At 22.3% G+C, this 13,554-nt stretch overlaps 4 protein-coding genes across 4 annotated transcripts; 1 reads left to right on the top strand and 3 right to left on the bottom strand.

Moving 5' to 3' along the window:
• Positions 1 to 155: 155 nt before the first annotated feature.
• PBANKA_0418500 (Plasmodium exported protein, unknown function) lies at positions 156 to 1,738 on the bottom strand (the record flags this gene model as incomplete). The annotated part of the gene is made up of 2 exons (XM_034568232.1): positions 156 to 1,535; positions 1,682 to 1,738. 2 exons carry the CDS (start codon positions 1,736 to 1,738, stop codon positions 156 to 158), a joined length of 1,437 nt encoding a protein of 478 aa, XP_034420242.1.
• Positions 1,739 to 5,085: 3,347 nt separating this feature from the next.
• Positions 5,086 to 5,574, top strand: PBANKA_0418400 (conserved protein, unknown function; the record flags this gene model as incomplete). The annotated part of the gene is made up of 1 exon (XM_034568231.1): positions 5,086 to 5,574. The coding sequence occupies one exon, from the start codon at positions 5,086 to 5,088 to the stop codon at positions 5,572 to 5,574; it is 489 nt and encodes a 162-aa protein (XP_034420241.1).
• A 595-nt stretch (positions 5,575 to 6,169) lies between these two features.
• On the bottom strand, positions 6,170 to 6,907 carry PBANKA_0418300 (protein RER1, putative; the record flags this gene model as incomplete). Its single annotated transcript, XM_034568230.1, has 2 exons — positions 6,170 to 6,222; positions 6,355 to 6,907. The coding sequence occupies 2 exons, from the start codon at positions 6,905 to 6,907 to the stop codon at positions 6,170 to 6,172; spliced, it is 606 nt and encodes a 201-aa protein (XP_034420240.1).
• A 1,978-nt stretch (positions 6,908 to 8,885) lies between these two features.
• On the bottom strand, positions 8,886 to 10,921 carry PBANKA_0418200 (ras-related protein RAB7, putative; the record flags this gene model as incomplete). The annotated part of the gene is made up of 7 exons (XM_034568229.1): positions 8,886 to 8,955; positions 9,190 to 9,338; positions 9,450 to 9,524; positions 9,660 to 9,806; positions 9,973 to 10,031; positions 10,135 to 10,202; positions 10,869 to 10,921. The coding sequence occupies 7 exons, from the start codon at positions 10,919 to 10,921 to the stop codon at positions 8,886 to 8,888; spliced, it is 621 nt and encodes a 206-aa protein (XP_034420239.1).
• Between the last annotated feature and the right edge of the window lie 2,633 nt (positions 10,922 to 13,554).

Genomic DNA, 13,554 nt, shown 5'->3' with positions numbered 1-13,554 from the left:
AACCCTGAACCCTGAACCCTGAACCCTAAACCCTGAACCCTAAACCCTGAACCCTGAACCCTAAACCCTGAACCCTAAACCCTGAACCCTAAACCCTGAACCCTAAACCCCTGAACCCTAAACCCTGTATATTACATTTTATATTTTAATACATTTCATCGAAGTTTTTTAAATAGTTTGTTAAGAAATACACCATATAATGGCACACCAATCAATAATAGGGATCCAAAAATTCCAAGAACAATGGCTAGATAATCTTTTAGTAAAACACCAAATATTGTAGGAAGTATTATGAACAAAGCTATTAATAAAAGCAATAAAGCTGTAGCTATTATAAATTTTTTTTTTGCGCTTTTCAATTTTTGTGACAACTTTGAATTGGTTTTATTATTCGTAGTATCCGGCTCTTTTTCTTTTGCGCCTTGATTTGGAGCAGAAGATTTGCTTATCATTGCAGGTTTAGTTTGTACACTTTTGGTTGGAATTGAGGCAGCTGACTTATTTTCCATTACAGATTTTTCTTGTACATTTTGTGTTGGAACTGTAGAAGCTGGTTTATTTGGCATTGCAGGTTTTTTTATCATTGGGGGGTTAGTTTTTATATTTTGGATTGAAATTGTAGCAGCTGTTTTGGTTTGTACATTTGATGTTGAAATTGTAGCAGATGGTTTGGCTTGCACATTTGGAGCAGCTGGTTTAACTTGTACATTTGATGTTGAAATTGTAGCAGCTGTTTTGGTTTGTACATTTGATGTTGAAATTGTAGCAGCTGTTTTGGTTTGTACGTTTGATTTTGAAATTGTAGCAGCTGTTTTGGTTTGTACATTTGATTTTGAAATTGTAGCAGCTGTTTTGGTTTGTACATTTGATGTTGAAATTGTAGCAGCTGTTTTGGTTTGTACATTTGATTTTGAAATTGTAGTAGCTGTTTTGGTTTGTACATTTGATGTTGAAATTGTAGCAGATGGTTTGGCTTGCACATTTGGAGCAGCTGGTTTAACTTGTACATTTGATTTTGAAATTGTAGCAGCTGTTTTGGTGTGTACATTTGATGTTGAAATTGTAGCAGATGGTTTGGCTTGTACAATTGGAGCAGCTGGCTTGGCTTGCACATTTGGAGCAGCTGGTTTGGCTTTTACATTTGGTGTTATAATTGGAGAAGCTGGTTTATTTGGCATTGCAGGCTTTTTTATCATTGGGGGGGTAGTTTGTATATTTTTGGTTGCAATTGGAGCATCTGATTTGGCTTGCATATTTCGGATTACAGGTCTGATCACTCCCGGTCTAGTTTGTATATGCGAGGTTGTAATTAGAGAAAATTCTTTACTTACCATTGCAGGCTTAGCTTGTGGTTTTAAGCTTGGAGTGGGAGAGGCAAATTTATTTACATTTTTAACTGGTGGCGCAGTTGTTACAACATGTGCTGATTTAATAAAAGGAGACCATCCTGCTTTCTCTGTTAATAAACGACTGCGTCTCGAATATGAAGTAATATCTACAGACGGATTTCGATTTATTATTCCAATATCGCTAATCTAAAGTGGTAATGCAAAAAATATGCATATATATGTATCATTTATGTTATATAAAAATTATCTATTATAGTATATTAATATTATTATTTAAAAATGTATAACTTTATGTAAATAAGTGTTTATGCATATATGAAATTATTATATACCGCGGCATTATGTTGCAGCCAATTAAGCGATAATGATCTAGGTACAAATACGCTCATCTTGATGCGTGTACTATTTTTTTTTTAATACCACTATTAAAAAACATTATAAATGTGTTCATAAAATGTGATATTACAATATATTTGAAAAATACAAATATATATTTATTTTCTTTTTATATTAAATTTTCATAGCATTTAATTTATTTCATGTGATTATATATTGTTATATTTAAAAATAAAGTAATAATAATTTTTTTAATAGTAGTAATGATACTTCCTAATAGATTATAATATTTACTTTTGTCGTTAAGCAATAAATATAATTATATTTTTTTAATAATCTAAAATAAGAAATATATCAAAATGGTAAAAATTTAATAATTGTACATTTAAGAGCAACCAGACTGGATATTGTTGTATTACGAACTACAAAGTAATGTATAAAAACTTACAAACGTACACAAAAATTAACTAAAAATAGGCATTATTACTAGGGATATATCATGTTTTATTATATATATAGATATATACATAAACATATATTATTCAGGTATTTATTTTAATTATAATAAAATTTGTAACCAATAATAATAATTATTATTACATTAAAATGTTTAGTATAAATATTATACTAAGCATGAACTATCTAATAAAATAAACAATAAAATTGCAAATACTAATAATTAAAAAACTTTAAATAAAATTTATAATAAACAACTAAATTATGAATCTAATTAATTAACATTTATTTCATTTTATAGAAAAATATAAATAATAATAATACTTTTTTTAATCCTTATAAAGTTTAACTCTAATAAATATAGAACAATTCATATTTGCAACGCAGTTGTATTTATATAAATATAATTAGGGCGAAAAAAAGAATAATCATGCACAAATATAATAGTAATTATAATTTGCAGCATTATATATCTTTTATTTTAACTAGCTATTTTAAAGTTTATTATTAATACATAAATTCATATATCCATGTTTAATTTTAAATGCATCATATTTTTATAATTATTATATCTAATCACAAAGTTATAACCTTTTTAAAAATGGAAACCATATGTAAAGCGTTATTTATTATATGAAAAACAATATATAATAATAATAATTACATTACATAAAAAACGAATTTACAATTTGTTTATTTTATATACAATCATATATCTACATTGAACAAATTTGTATAAACAACAATGTTATATTATTTAAAAAAAATAAAAATATAATGTTAAAAGTATATGTAAAATATATTAAACGAAGTTTGATGATAATCAATAATTCATTGTAATACTTCGGCAATGTGATATTAAAGATGCATTAAATTTATTGAAATTACTAATTCACTTATATATCAAATTGAAGGGCTATATTGATAAAAATCATTTTATATTCATTAAAAACTGTAAATTATATATTGTAATTTTATATCTTATTCCATTGATGATACTATAGGCGAATGGTAGCAAATACAAAATTATATAATTAAAAAAAAAATTTATAAACTTATAAAATATAAATTTATAAACAATATGTTGGCTGTGATGAAAAAATGTAATATAATGATGCTTCATTTACAAAAAAAAGGCTTCATTTCGTTTATAGTGAATCATAGGAAGTACTCGAAAAAACACTTCCCAAAAAAATATAATATGTTGAATAATCATTATCACCATCTTTAATAAAAAGGGTAATATTTGTCATCGAAACAAATTTATCTCACAATGAATTATCAATACACACAAATAGAAATCAAACACACATAATACAAAGTTCGTATTTTAAGAACAAAATATTATAAATTAACTTTTTCAATTTGCCATATGTAATTATACTCGCGTACAAGTGCAAAAATGGATGAGCTAAAAAAGATGCATTACAGCCAGACATCAACTACCACATCAGCATTTATAGAGCACGTATCCGATTTAAAAAACTTGCTACACATGGATATTTCAAAAAAACACAATATAAAAGACATATTTAAATAAATAAAAAATATATATATTTCGAATTAAGATTTATAAAATGAATAAAGCCATTTATACGTATATAAGAAACAGTGGTGGTGAATAAATTATAAGGTATAAGAAATAAAAATAAAGCAATTATTTATATCAATATACATTTATCTGTTAATTTAGAAATATAATATATGGTTTTATTATTAATAATCATTAATATATCGAGTTGTGAATTAGGGGGGAAACATATTTCATTCTACATTTTTTAAAATTATCCATTAAATATATTTTTATTTTTTTGAAAAATAGATTATTATATGCTGTACAAAATTATGAATACATGCATATATGTGTGATAGATTCTTAAAATTTTACCACTGCAATAATCTGCGCTTTATTAAGACCATTTCAAATATTCATAGGCCTAATTCTCAATGTCTAACTCAACTATTTTATTTTTTAGTGTATTTAAAAAAATAATTTTATATATATACAAAAAGAAATATATGTGTATGGCTGTTTGCTCTTGTTCAAGCCTGCAAAATATTCGGAATTATTTTTTGAATTTCAATTTCTGTGATAGTTGCTTCAGTATTGTAAAAAAATTGGCATATAAAAAGTATATATGTTATATAATATTTTAAACAATTTTAAGCATATCCCCAAAAATATAATTGTGATGAATATATTCAAAAATACGTATATGATATATAACATATTTTTAAAGTTCCTTTATTTTTGAATAAAATGAATTATCATTAAAAAAAATATTTCCTCGATACTAGCATCTGTGTTAACACATTTTAATTCTTTAAACATTTTCATATGTTGGATTATTATGCTTACAATTATAAGTTTAATTATAATTTTTTTCAAAAAAAAATAAAAATTTATGTATTTTTTTTGTAGAATTTTTGTATATACTACAGCAAAATACTTATATTTTTAACAAGTTTATGATAACATAAACAGGCAAAGTATTTTTATATTTTATAATTTTTTGTATATAATTTAGTACAAATGCATAAATTAAATTCCTAAATATCATTAAACAATCGAATTAATCAAAAGAAATAAAAAATAATGAAAAATAATAAAAAAGCAAACAAAGAAAAAAAATATATCATTTAGAAGCAATTAGGCTAAATTTCCGTATCCCCAAACGTTGTTTACATTCTCTGCTACAACTTTATATCATAAATAATTTTTACTTAAAATATAGCTAATTATAAAAGTTATTATTTTTTGTTTTCCATAAATTAGTTTCAGCCAAAGCTATTAAAAATAAAATATGTATAAAAGAAGGCCATCCACCATAATAAAACTCCTATTTATATATATGCATATGACACACGTAACCATATAATATACTCACATCACAAGCAGGCGTATCATTTAAAAGTAAATAAATACAAAAAATGCTATAAAAAAATGAATTATGTCTCTGAAGCAAAAAAATATTTCTCTATTTTTCAATTAAATCATATATTGTGCAGACAATGCAGAGTAAATAATATAAAAGAGCATTGTTATAATAAATTCCATTTTACCACGAAAAATGGTGACTATAATAACAACTCATTAAATACAAAATCTACTAATGAAACAAAAAATAATAATAATTATGATTTTTCAAAGCCTAAATATAAAATAATTAATTCACAACCAAAAAGAAATTTAAGTGTCTTTGGGTATAATAGAGGAAGATTTTTTGTAAGCATAAAGAAAGATTTTACTAGTTTTGTCGTTAATTCTTTAATTATTTTTGTTTTCCTTTATTCAGTTTATACATTAGCGCCAAAAGAAACAGTATCCCAAAGAAGAAAACGAATTATTACAGAAAGATTAATGAAAGAGTATAATATTTCGGATAAGGATCTCGAAATGATTGAACATTATGATGATGTTACTGGAAGATAACACTTTATTATTAAAAATAATTAAAATATATGTATTTATCTTAAATTGTGTTATTTACTATTTCCTTTTTTTGTGTTATATGCCATTATTTTTTTTTTGAATTACATATTTACTTCGCCTTGAACTAATTATGTGTATACCAATTATCATTGTTAAACCTTTTTGTTTTTATTAATAAATAAAAATATGCAATCACCAATTATTGATAAAATATTTATTCTCCTATTAATTTATAGTACCAATGATTTAATTTGAAATGCCATCGGTGTTCAAATATTACATAAATAATTCATAAAATATATATAAACTATATAATGCCACAGCTTAGTATAATATTCATTGAAACATAAACTTTTATATTTGTTTATTAAATTTTTTTAGTATTTAAAAGATTTAATTTACAAAATTACATGTAATAATTGTATAAATAATTTGAAACAATTGTATATTAAACAGTTTAACAATACATGAATAAAACAACAATCTTTTACTAAAATTAAAAAAATATAACTATAGTATATAAGAAAAAAACTATACATTAATTTCGTTCAAATATGAGTCCTCCTATATAATAATATGCATAGCATATTTAACTTTATTTGTTTCTCCCATTCCCCCGAACAATGGAACCATAAGTTTGCTTGGTAGCTGAAAAAGAAGAAAAGTAAATGGATATATGCACATGCCTATATATATGTATCATTATCCAATAATATGGTTATATACTTTCTTTAAAATTGAAAAAAAAAAAATCGTTTTTTTTAAATATAAAAACATTACATGTGTTAAAGGGTAAATATTTAAATCTGATCATATTTTTAATTTGCTCCTTCATAGTAGCCAAAAATAAACATATAAAATAAAAAAGTAATAAGGGCCAAAATACAGGTATGTCCAAAAATGGGAAAAACGTGCAAACTATTGATAGCAAAATAGCTCTCGTTGAATATAACCAAAATTTAAATTCATTTAATTTCCTTAAAAATGGTCTAAATTCTTTTTTGTCATCAGGATTATTATCTCTTTTTTGTTCGTTGACTTGTTTCATAGGAAGCAATAATCCATTATTCTCATTTTCATATTGTTCATATATTTCTTCAATATTGTGGGGGGTTAAAAACCTTAAAAATAAATTTAACAAAAAAATTGATAATGCATACGATACAACATAAAATCCGGTTACATAATAAACCCTAAGTACATATATAATAAATAAACACAGTAATGAAAGCCATCGGGTTTTCAAATATAAAGTTGTTTTGTCTATATAATAGTTGTGAGTGTTAATTAGTTTTTTTAATAAATCGGGAACAGGTACTTCAGCTTCTTCCATTTTTTTATATATTAAACTTATTTTGAATTTATTTAATTCTTATATTTTTTCTAAATTTATAATTTTCATTTAAGATTAATTATTATTAGCTACATATATGCATAAGAAATATGTACGCCCTTATTTCCTATATATAACTATTTATTCACATATAAGTGTAATATAACAAATCAAAAAAATCACGCGCACATTAACATATAATACCAAATTTAAAAAATATCATAAAAAACAAATTTTATATCCTACTATTTTAAATAATTATTGATGATTGTAAAAGTCAATTTATTTTTTTTGTCTTAAAAATATCCATATTATATACAATGATTTCCATAAAATAATACATGTTTTGCATTATAATAATATCACCAAAACATAATATTATATCAAATTATTTATTCATTTTTCAAAAAAAAATTCATATATATATAATAAATAGTTATATGAAAAAAATATTATATATATAAAATATAATTTTCTAACATTTGGCATACCAAAGTGTACATAATTATAGTTTTTCAAAAAACTTAAAGTAATACCACGAATTCTTCCCTTTATAAAAAATTCTTAATACTTATAATAATCAATTATATTATCACAAAGGAATACTATAATATTTTTTGTTGGTGAAAAAATACAAAAGTATAATTTCACTTATTTATTTTTTTTATAATAATATTTTTTTAATATAAAGAATATATTAATTATCCTTATGGAACAAATATAAAAATAACATTTTTATTTTTCTTATAAAAAATTATATATAAATGTTATTGTAGCAAACCTTTTTACTGAAAAAAATTTTATATGCACAAAAATGCAAAGAAACTGTGCATATTATAGATATTGCATATATTATATTTTTTTAATCTATAAACAACGAGCATTCAATAACAGTATTTTATTTCCATTGTCTTAAAATATTCATAAAAATTATATTATTACGAAAAAAAATAATAATAATATAATAGTTATCACCCAAAAAATATATATGATATTAAAAATTATAATAATTTATATTAAAACTATCCCCAAAATTACTAAATGTCATATTTTCTCACTTTATATATATATTTAAAATATATGTGATATAAGCATTGATATAAGTTTTATAGATTTGAATTACATATTTTTTAAATGGCATAATTTAATATCACCAACTATATATAATTCAAATATAAACAAAGAAAATGATATATATAAATATAATAAATAAATGAGTATAATTTTGAAATAAAAAGGGCTGCATTTATTACCATAATGTGTTTATATTAATTTTTACAAATATTTAGATTTACATTGTGGAATAGACTAATAAAGAAATAAATCCATTATTAAAAAGATGGAATGAAGGGGAAAATATAATCCGCATACACATATTTATATATTGGTTTACTTTTATGGAAAATTGTGATATATAAACTATCATCCACAGCTTCGAATTATGTTTGCCCTTTAAATAATTTAACATTAAAAATAAAAAACTATTATATACTTTGCGATTATATATATACATATATTGCTATTTATCTATTTAGAATATTTACGTAATAGTTAATTATGGAATGAAAAAATTGTGTTTATTCCTAAATACTAAAAAATATATTTGAACACAATATGTTTTCCTAAATCCACATCCTTGGGTATAATAATACATAAAAATTGGATTTTCATGATTTTGTTTTTAACGTATTTAAAAATAGATAAAATAATAATAAATTTCATTGAATGTCTCTTATGTGTTACCAAATGATAAATTGATTTGCATATAATATCATTATTATACATATATGCATTCATTCTGTAATAATCACGCACATAAAGACATTTATATACATATATATATAATTTTGGAAGGTATATATAATTTCCAGTGAAAAAATATAGTTTCATAGAAAAACAATTACAAAAGGCATCGGATAAAAAATATAATAAATAATGTTTTTTAGTAGTAAAAAAATTTATTATCTTAATATTTTAGTTAACAACATCGGCTTTTGTATATTTTTTGATCATTTTGGCTATTTAGAGTAAAGGTTTCGGGTAAATATCTGATTAGAATAAATAAAACAAGAAATCATTAATAAAATGTGATGTGTGCATGGTTTTCAGAAAATACTATTAATAAACAATAGTATTTTCGCATGAGTTATGCATAAACGCAGAAGATAAAATATGAATTCCCACATAAATACATGTATATTTTTATTTTAATGTATAAATAAAGAGAAAAAATTTTTTTATTTCCTATATTTATTAATATATTTGTTGCCGCATTTTCTTACATTTGCTCTTCTTGAAGTTCTTGTTTCATAGCCTTTCTTGCTATTTCATCAAATGCTTGATCAACATTAATTGCATTTTTGGCACTTGTCTCAAAGTATGGTATATTATTATTTGCTTTACACCACTGCAAAACTTTTACAGATTGAACCTGAAAAAGGAAATAACAATATACATATATTGTCCCATACCCACAAATATATGTATATATAGAGTATGCTAACATATTTATAAATAGCTGTGTTATTTGCTTAAAAATTACTTTTCTTTTATTCGTTTCATCAACTTTATTTCCAATTATAACAAAGGGGAAATTTTCAGGATCCTTTGGACTTGCCTAAAAAGGAAAAATATAAATTAATGAAAAAGTACTATCAAAAATATTATATGAACGTAAATATGTTAATGGTTATGAAAAGAGAACATGCTTCTGCATGCATTTGAATAATTTATTTTTCTTCATTTTATTTACTTGTATTAGAAATTCATCTTTCCAAGATTCTAAAGATTCATAAGTTTTGTAATTTGTTAAATCAAAAACTAAGACACAGCAATCTGCTCCCCTATAAAAGGCTACGCCTAAACTTTGAAAGCGCTCCTGTCCTGCTGTATCCCATATCTAATATAAACATTTTGTAAAATATGTACAAATACCAATAATGTGAAATGTGGCAATATATTATTATGTAATTCGTGATATTATAATATTACAATAATAGAAGTTAATTAATACACCAAATACATATATACGTCTATTTGTAATACTTATTTCATTCTCATATAACCTGCATAGTTAATTGCTCATTATCAACTACTGTTTCCTTTGTTAAAAAATCTGCTCCAACTGAAAAAAACAAAGTTTTATTAAATTAAATTAAGGAAATAATAATAGAATCTCTTCATATAGTAAAAACATCCTAAAATAATATATAAGATTATATAATTACTTGTAGCTTTGTATTGATTCGTAAACTTTTTATTTACGTATTGATTCATTAATGATGTTTTTCCAACACTGCATAGAGATAAAAAAATACATATAATTAATAGAATAGGCACAAATTATTTGATAGTAATATAGTCAACTTGAATCAGATAACAAGGAATGTGTAATATGAATGTATTTGTTAGCTATATAATATTTATTAACTCAAAATTATTAATTAAATTTTAAAAGTTATTGTTCTATATTTAATTGTATTTCGTTTTTTGTCCCATACAATTTTGATTTTTAAAAAAACGACTCCCCTTTATTTTCTTAATCTTTTTATCTTTCTAATATTTTACACAATTCTGCATATCAAAATATGATTGCTATTAAAATTCCATTTTTTTACAAACAAAATTCAAAACACATATGTGTAAATTTTATATTATAGACATATATATAGATATGCTCATTTATTATAACATTTCAGTAACCCTTTTATAATTTTAAAAGTATATCTTTAGTTTAGTAACATGTGTAATGCATTAATATGCATAAAATATACATTACTTAAAAAAATAGTACAAAATATGTTAATCGTATTTTCCTTCATAATTAATTATATCTGCAACGTAGTTTTCTTTTTTGTTACCCTTTTCTTTATATTCTTCTTAAATATAATATATGATTACATTTTTTATAAAATATTTAAAATATATATAAATAGATTGCTTTTATGTTTTTTGTGTTTACCCACTATCCCCAAGAATGATAACTTTTAAAATGGTTCTCTTTTTGTTTGACATAATTATTTTTTCTTTTTCTAAAAGTTATTTTTATTTTATTGGAAACTAATTTCAGTTTATCTTATATGTGTAAATAGCAGAAAAGCCTGAACATAAATATAAGAATATGTATATGGTTATATATTGTTTTTCTTTTAATTTAAAAAACTATTATGCTAGCATCCTTTAAAAATATACTTCGATAATGTTTCCTTATCGTTTTTGTTACTATACAATAATATAAGCTTTTTAGCTAAAGATTAATTTCGAAAATAAAATAAACAATATAATAATAAATCAAAATAAGAAACTTAAAAAATATATAAATATGGAAATAAATAATAAAAATCAGCGTTATATTGGTATATGCGCATAATATATTTTTTTAATATTTTACAATATATGTTAGGCAATTTATAAATACGATTTTTTTTCCCGTTTGTGCCTTTCAAAAATATATTATATATATATAATATATAATTGTTCTTATACAAAAATTACCCCATATGTATAAAATATAAATATTGTGATAGCAACCCATTAGCTCAATTACATATTTATATAAAAAATATGCATGACTTAATTGTTTGTATATCATGTTTTTATAGGATATTTATTAAAATTTAATGTAATATGTTTTTATTACACCAGTGTGCAATTATATGTTCCCTTAAATAGTATGAGCAAATTTTTTAAAAGTACATAAATTATATGGGCACCTTTTTAAGTAATATAGCAAAATATATTTATTTTTATATTCATTTGTGCTAGGGATATGTTCGCTCATATAAATACCATTGTACATAGGTGTAACAATTCTTATGATCCTTAATAATATGCTTCGTATACGTTTTCTATTCTAATACATATACAAGTATACACATATATAAAATCTTATAAATTATTAAGTAGCAGAAAAGGAAGTATATACAAATGATAATAATAATGCCTATATTATATTTTTTTGAGTTTGATAAATTATAGCACAATATTTATTTTAGATGAAGCAAATATACACGTATGTTCATAAAAATAGAATTATAATCAAATATTCACACAAATTTTATGTTTCTTTTCAGTCCCTGTTATAATAAACATAATTTCCATCCTACATACAATTTCATTAGTAACTGCATTCTATCAAAAATATTTGCATAGAATAAAAAATTGAAACCGTTAAAATAATGTAAGGAAATCATTGTTTTCTTTTTCTTCTCCAAGATGATTTATGGAGCATACTAAATTACACCAATCCTTTTTAATATCGTAGGATTTTAATGTTCCTCAGTATTTTGTTTTTTTATTTTACTTCTTTATAAAAATCATAAAAAATGCATAAACAAAGTAAATATTCCAAAAAATATGACATTAAAATAATTTATGGAAATTTGCTCATATTAGTACCTTTTACTACATATATAGTACATTGAAATGTATGCTTATATATTTGCATATCAATATATTATATCCCATAAAGAGGTTATTCCACCGAGCTACTTTAATCCTTTATCAAAATATATACTATTATAATGATATCAACGATAAACAAAGGCTGTAGCTAGTTCCAAATTCGAATATGCAGCATTTTATTTCATGTGTAAATATTGAATACTTTATCATAAACAATGAAAAATGAAAAATTTAATGTGAACGAAAGCATTAATAAAACATACAATAAATGAAATTAATATTTTTAAGTTAACATTATTTCAGTGTGAAAAAAAAAGAGAAATAGGTACTTGTTTGTATACCGATTTATGTATGCGTAAAATAATAGCACGCACGTAAAATAAAAATATTTTTATGAATGCATTACACATTATGGATCAAATATAATATTCATTTAATACATGTTTTATCATTCATTATAATATGTGTTTCGTTTTTTTTTATTGCAATATTTTTATTCCCTTTCGAGAAATTATTTAAAATGCTACTGGAATGGGGAAAGGGAAAAATAAACAAAAATAAATGTAATAAATACAATAAAAAAGTATAATGCTCCACTTCTGAAATGCATAATATTAAAGAAAAATATATTTTGTATTATTAAAAAGTATAAATAATAATTTGCATTTTATACATATACATATGTGTGTAACCTTAGTAAAATTTATTTCAAAAGTTTATATAACCATCATTGCATGTATCAATATAATAGTATATTTATATTTTTTTTGCATTAGCATAAATATCTTATGAATTTTATATAAATTTTTATAAGCATATATATAATATTTTTTTATTTTATTCTAAAATACATTAATTAAATTTTAAGAATGATATGTATATATTTATATTATCCAGTTTTCCTTTTTATCAACATAAATAAAATCATATTGGAAATATGCTAAGACAAATACTACTATTAATACAATAATCTTATATACATATAACTTATTCAGAGTTTTTTTTATGTTTTTTCGTATAGAAAACCAAAATTTTCATTTATATGAACTTTATTGAGTTTCGTTAAATGTGTATACATTTATAATTTTTATAATTAAATATGCATTTTGTCAATATTTATGAATAATATTTGTATATATATATGATATGATACATTTTGGTAAATATTTACTAAAATTTACAATCTATCTTTAATTTTGTTCTTGTGTATTAAAAACAGTTATAATTTTTTTTTAATCCGATGA

The sequence above is a fragment of the Plasmodium berghei genome (genome assembly GCF_900002375.2).
Source record: "Plasmodium berghei ANKA genome assembly, chromosome: 4".
In the NCBI taxonomy this organism is placed as follows: Eukaryota; Apicomplexa; class Aconoidasida; order Haemosporida; family Plasmodiidae; genus Plasmodium; species Plasmodium berghei.
Note: the sequence above shows the minus strand (reverse complement) of the source record. Positions and strands in the feature narration are given on the sequence as shown.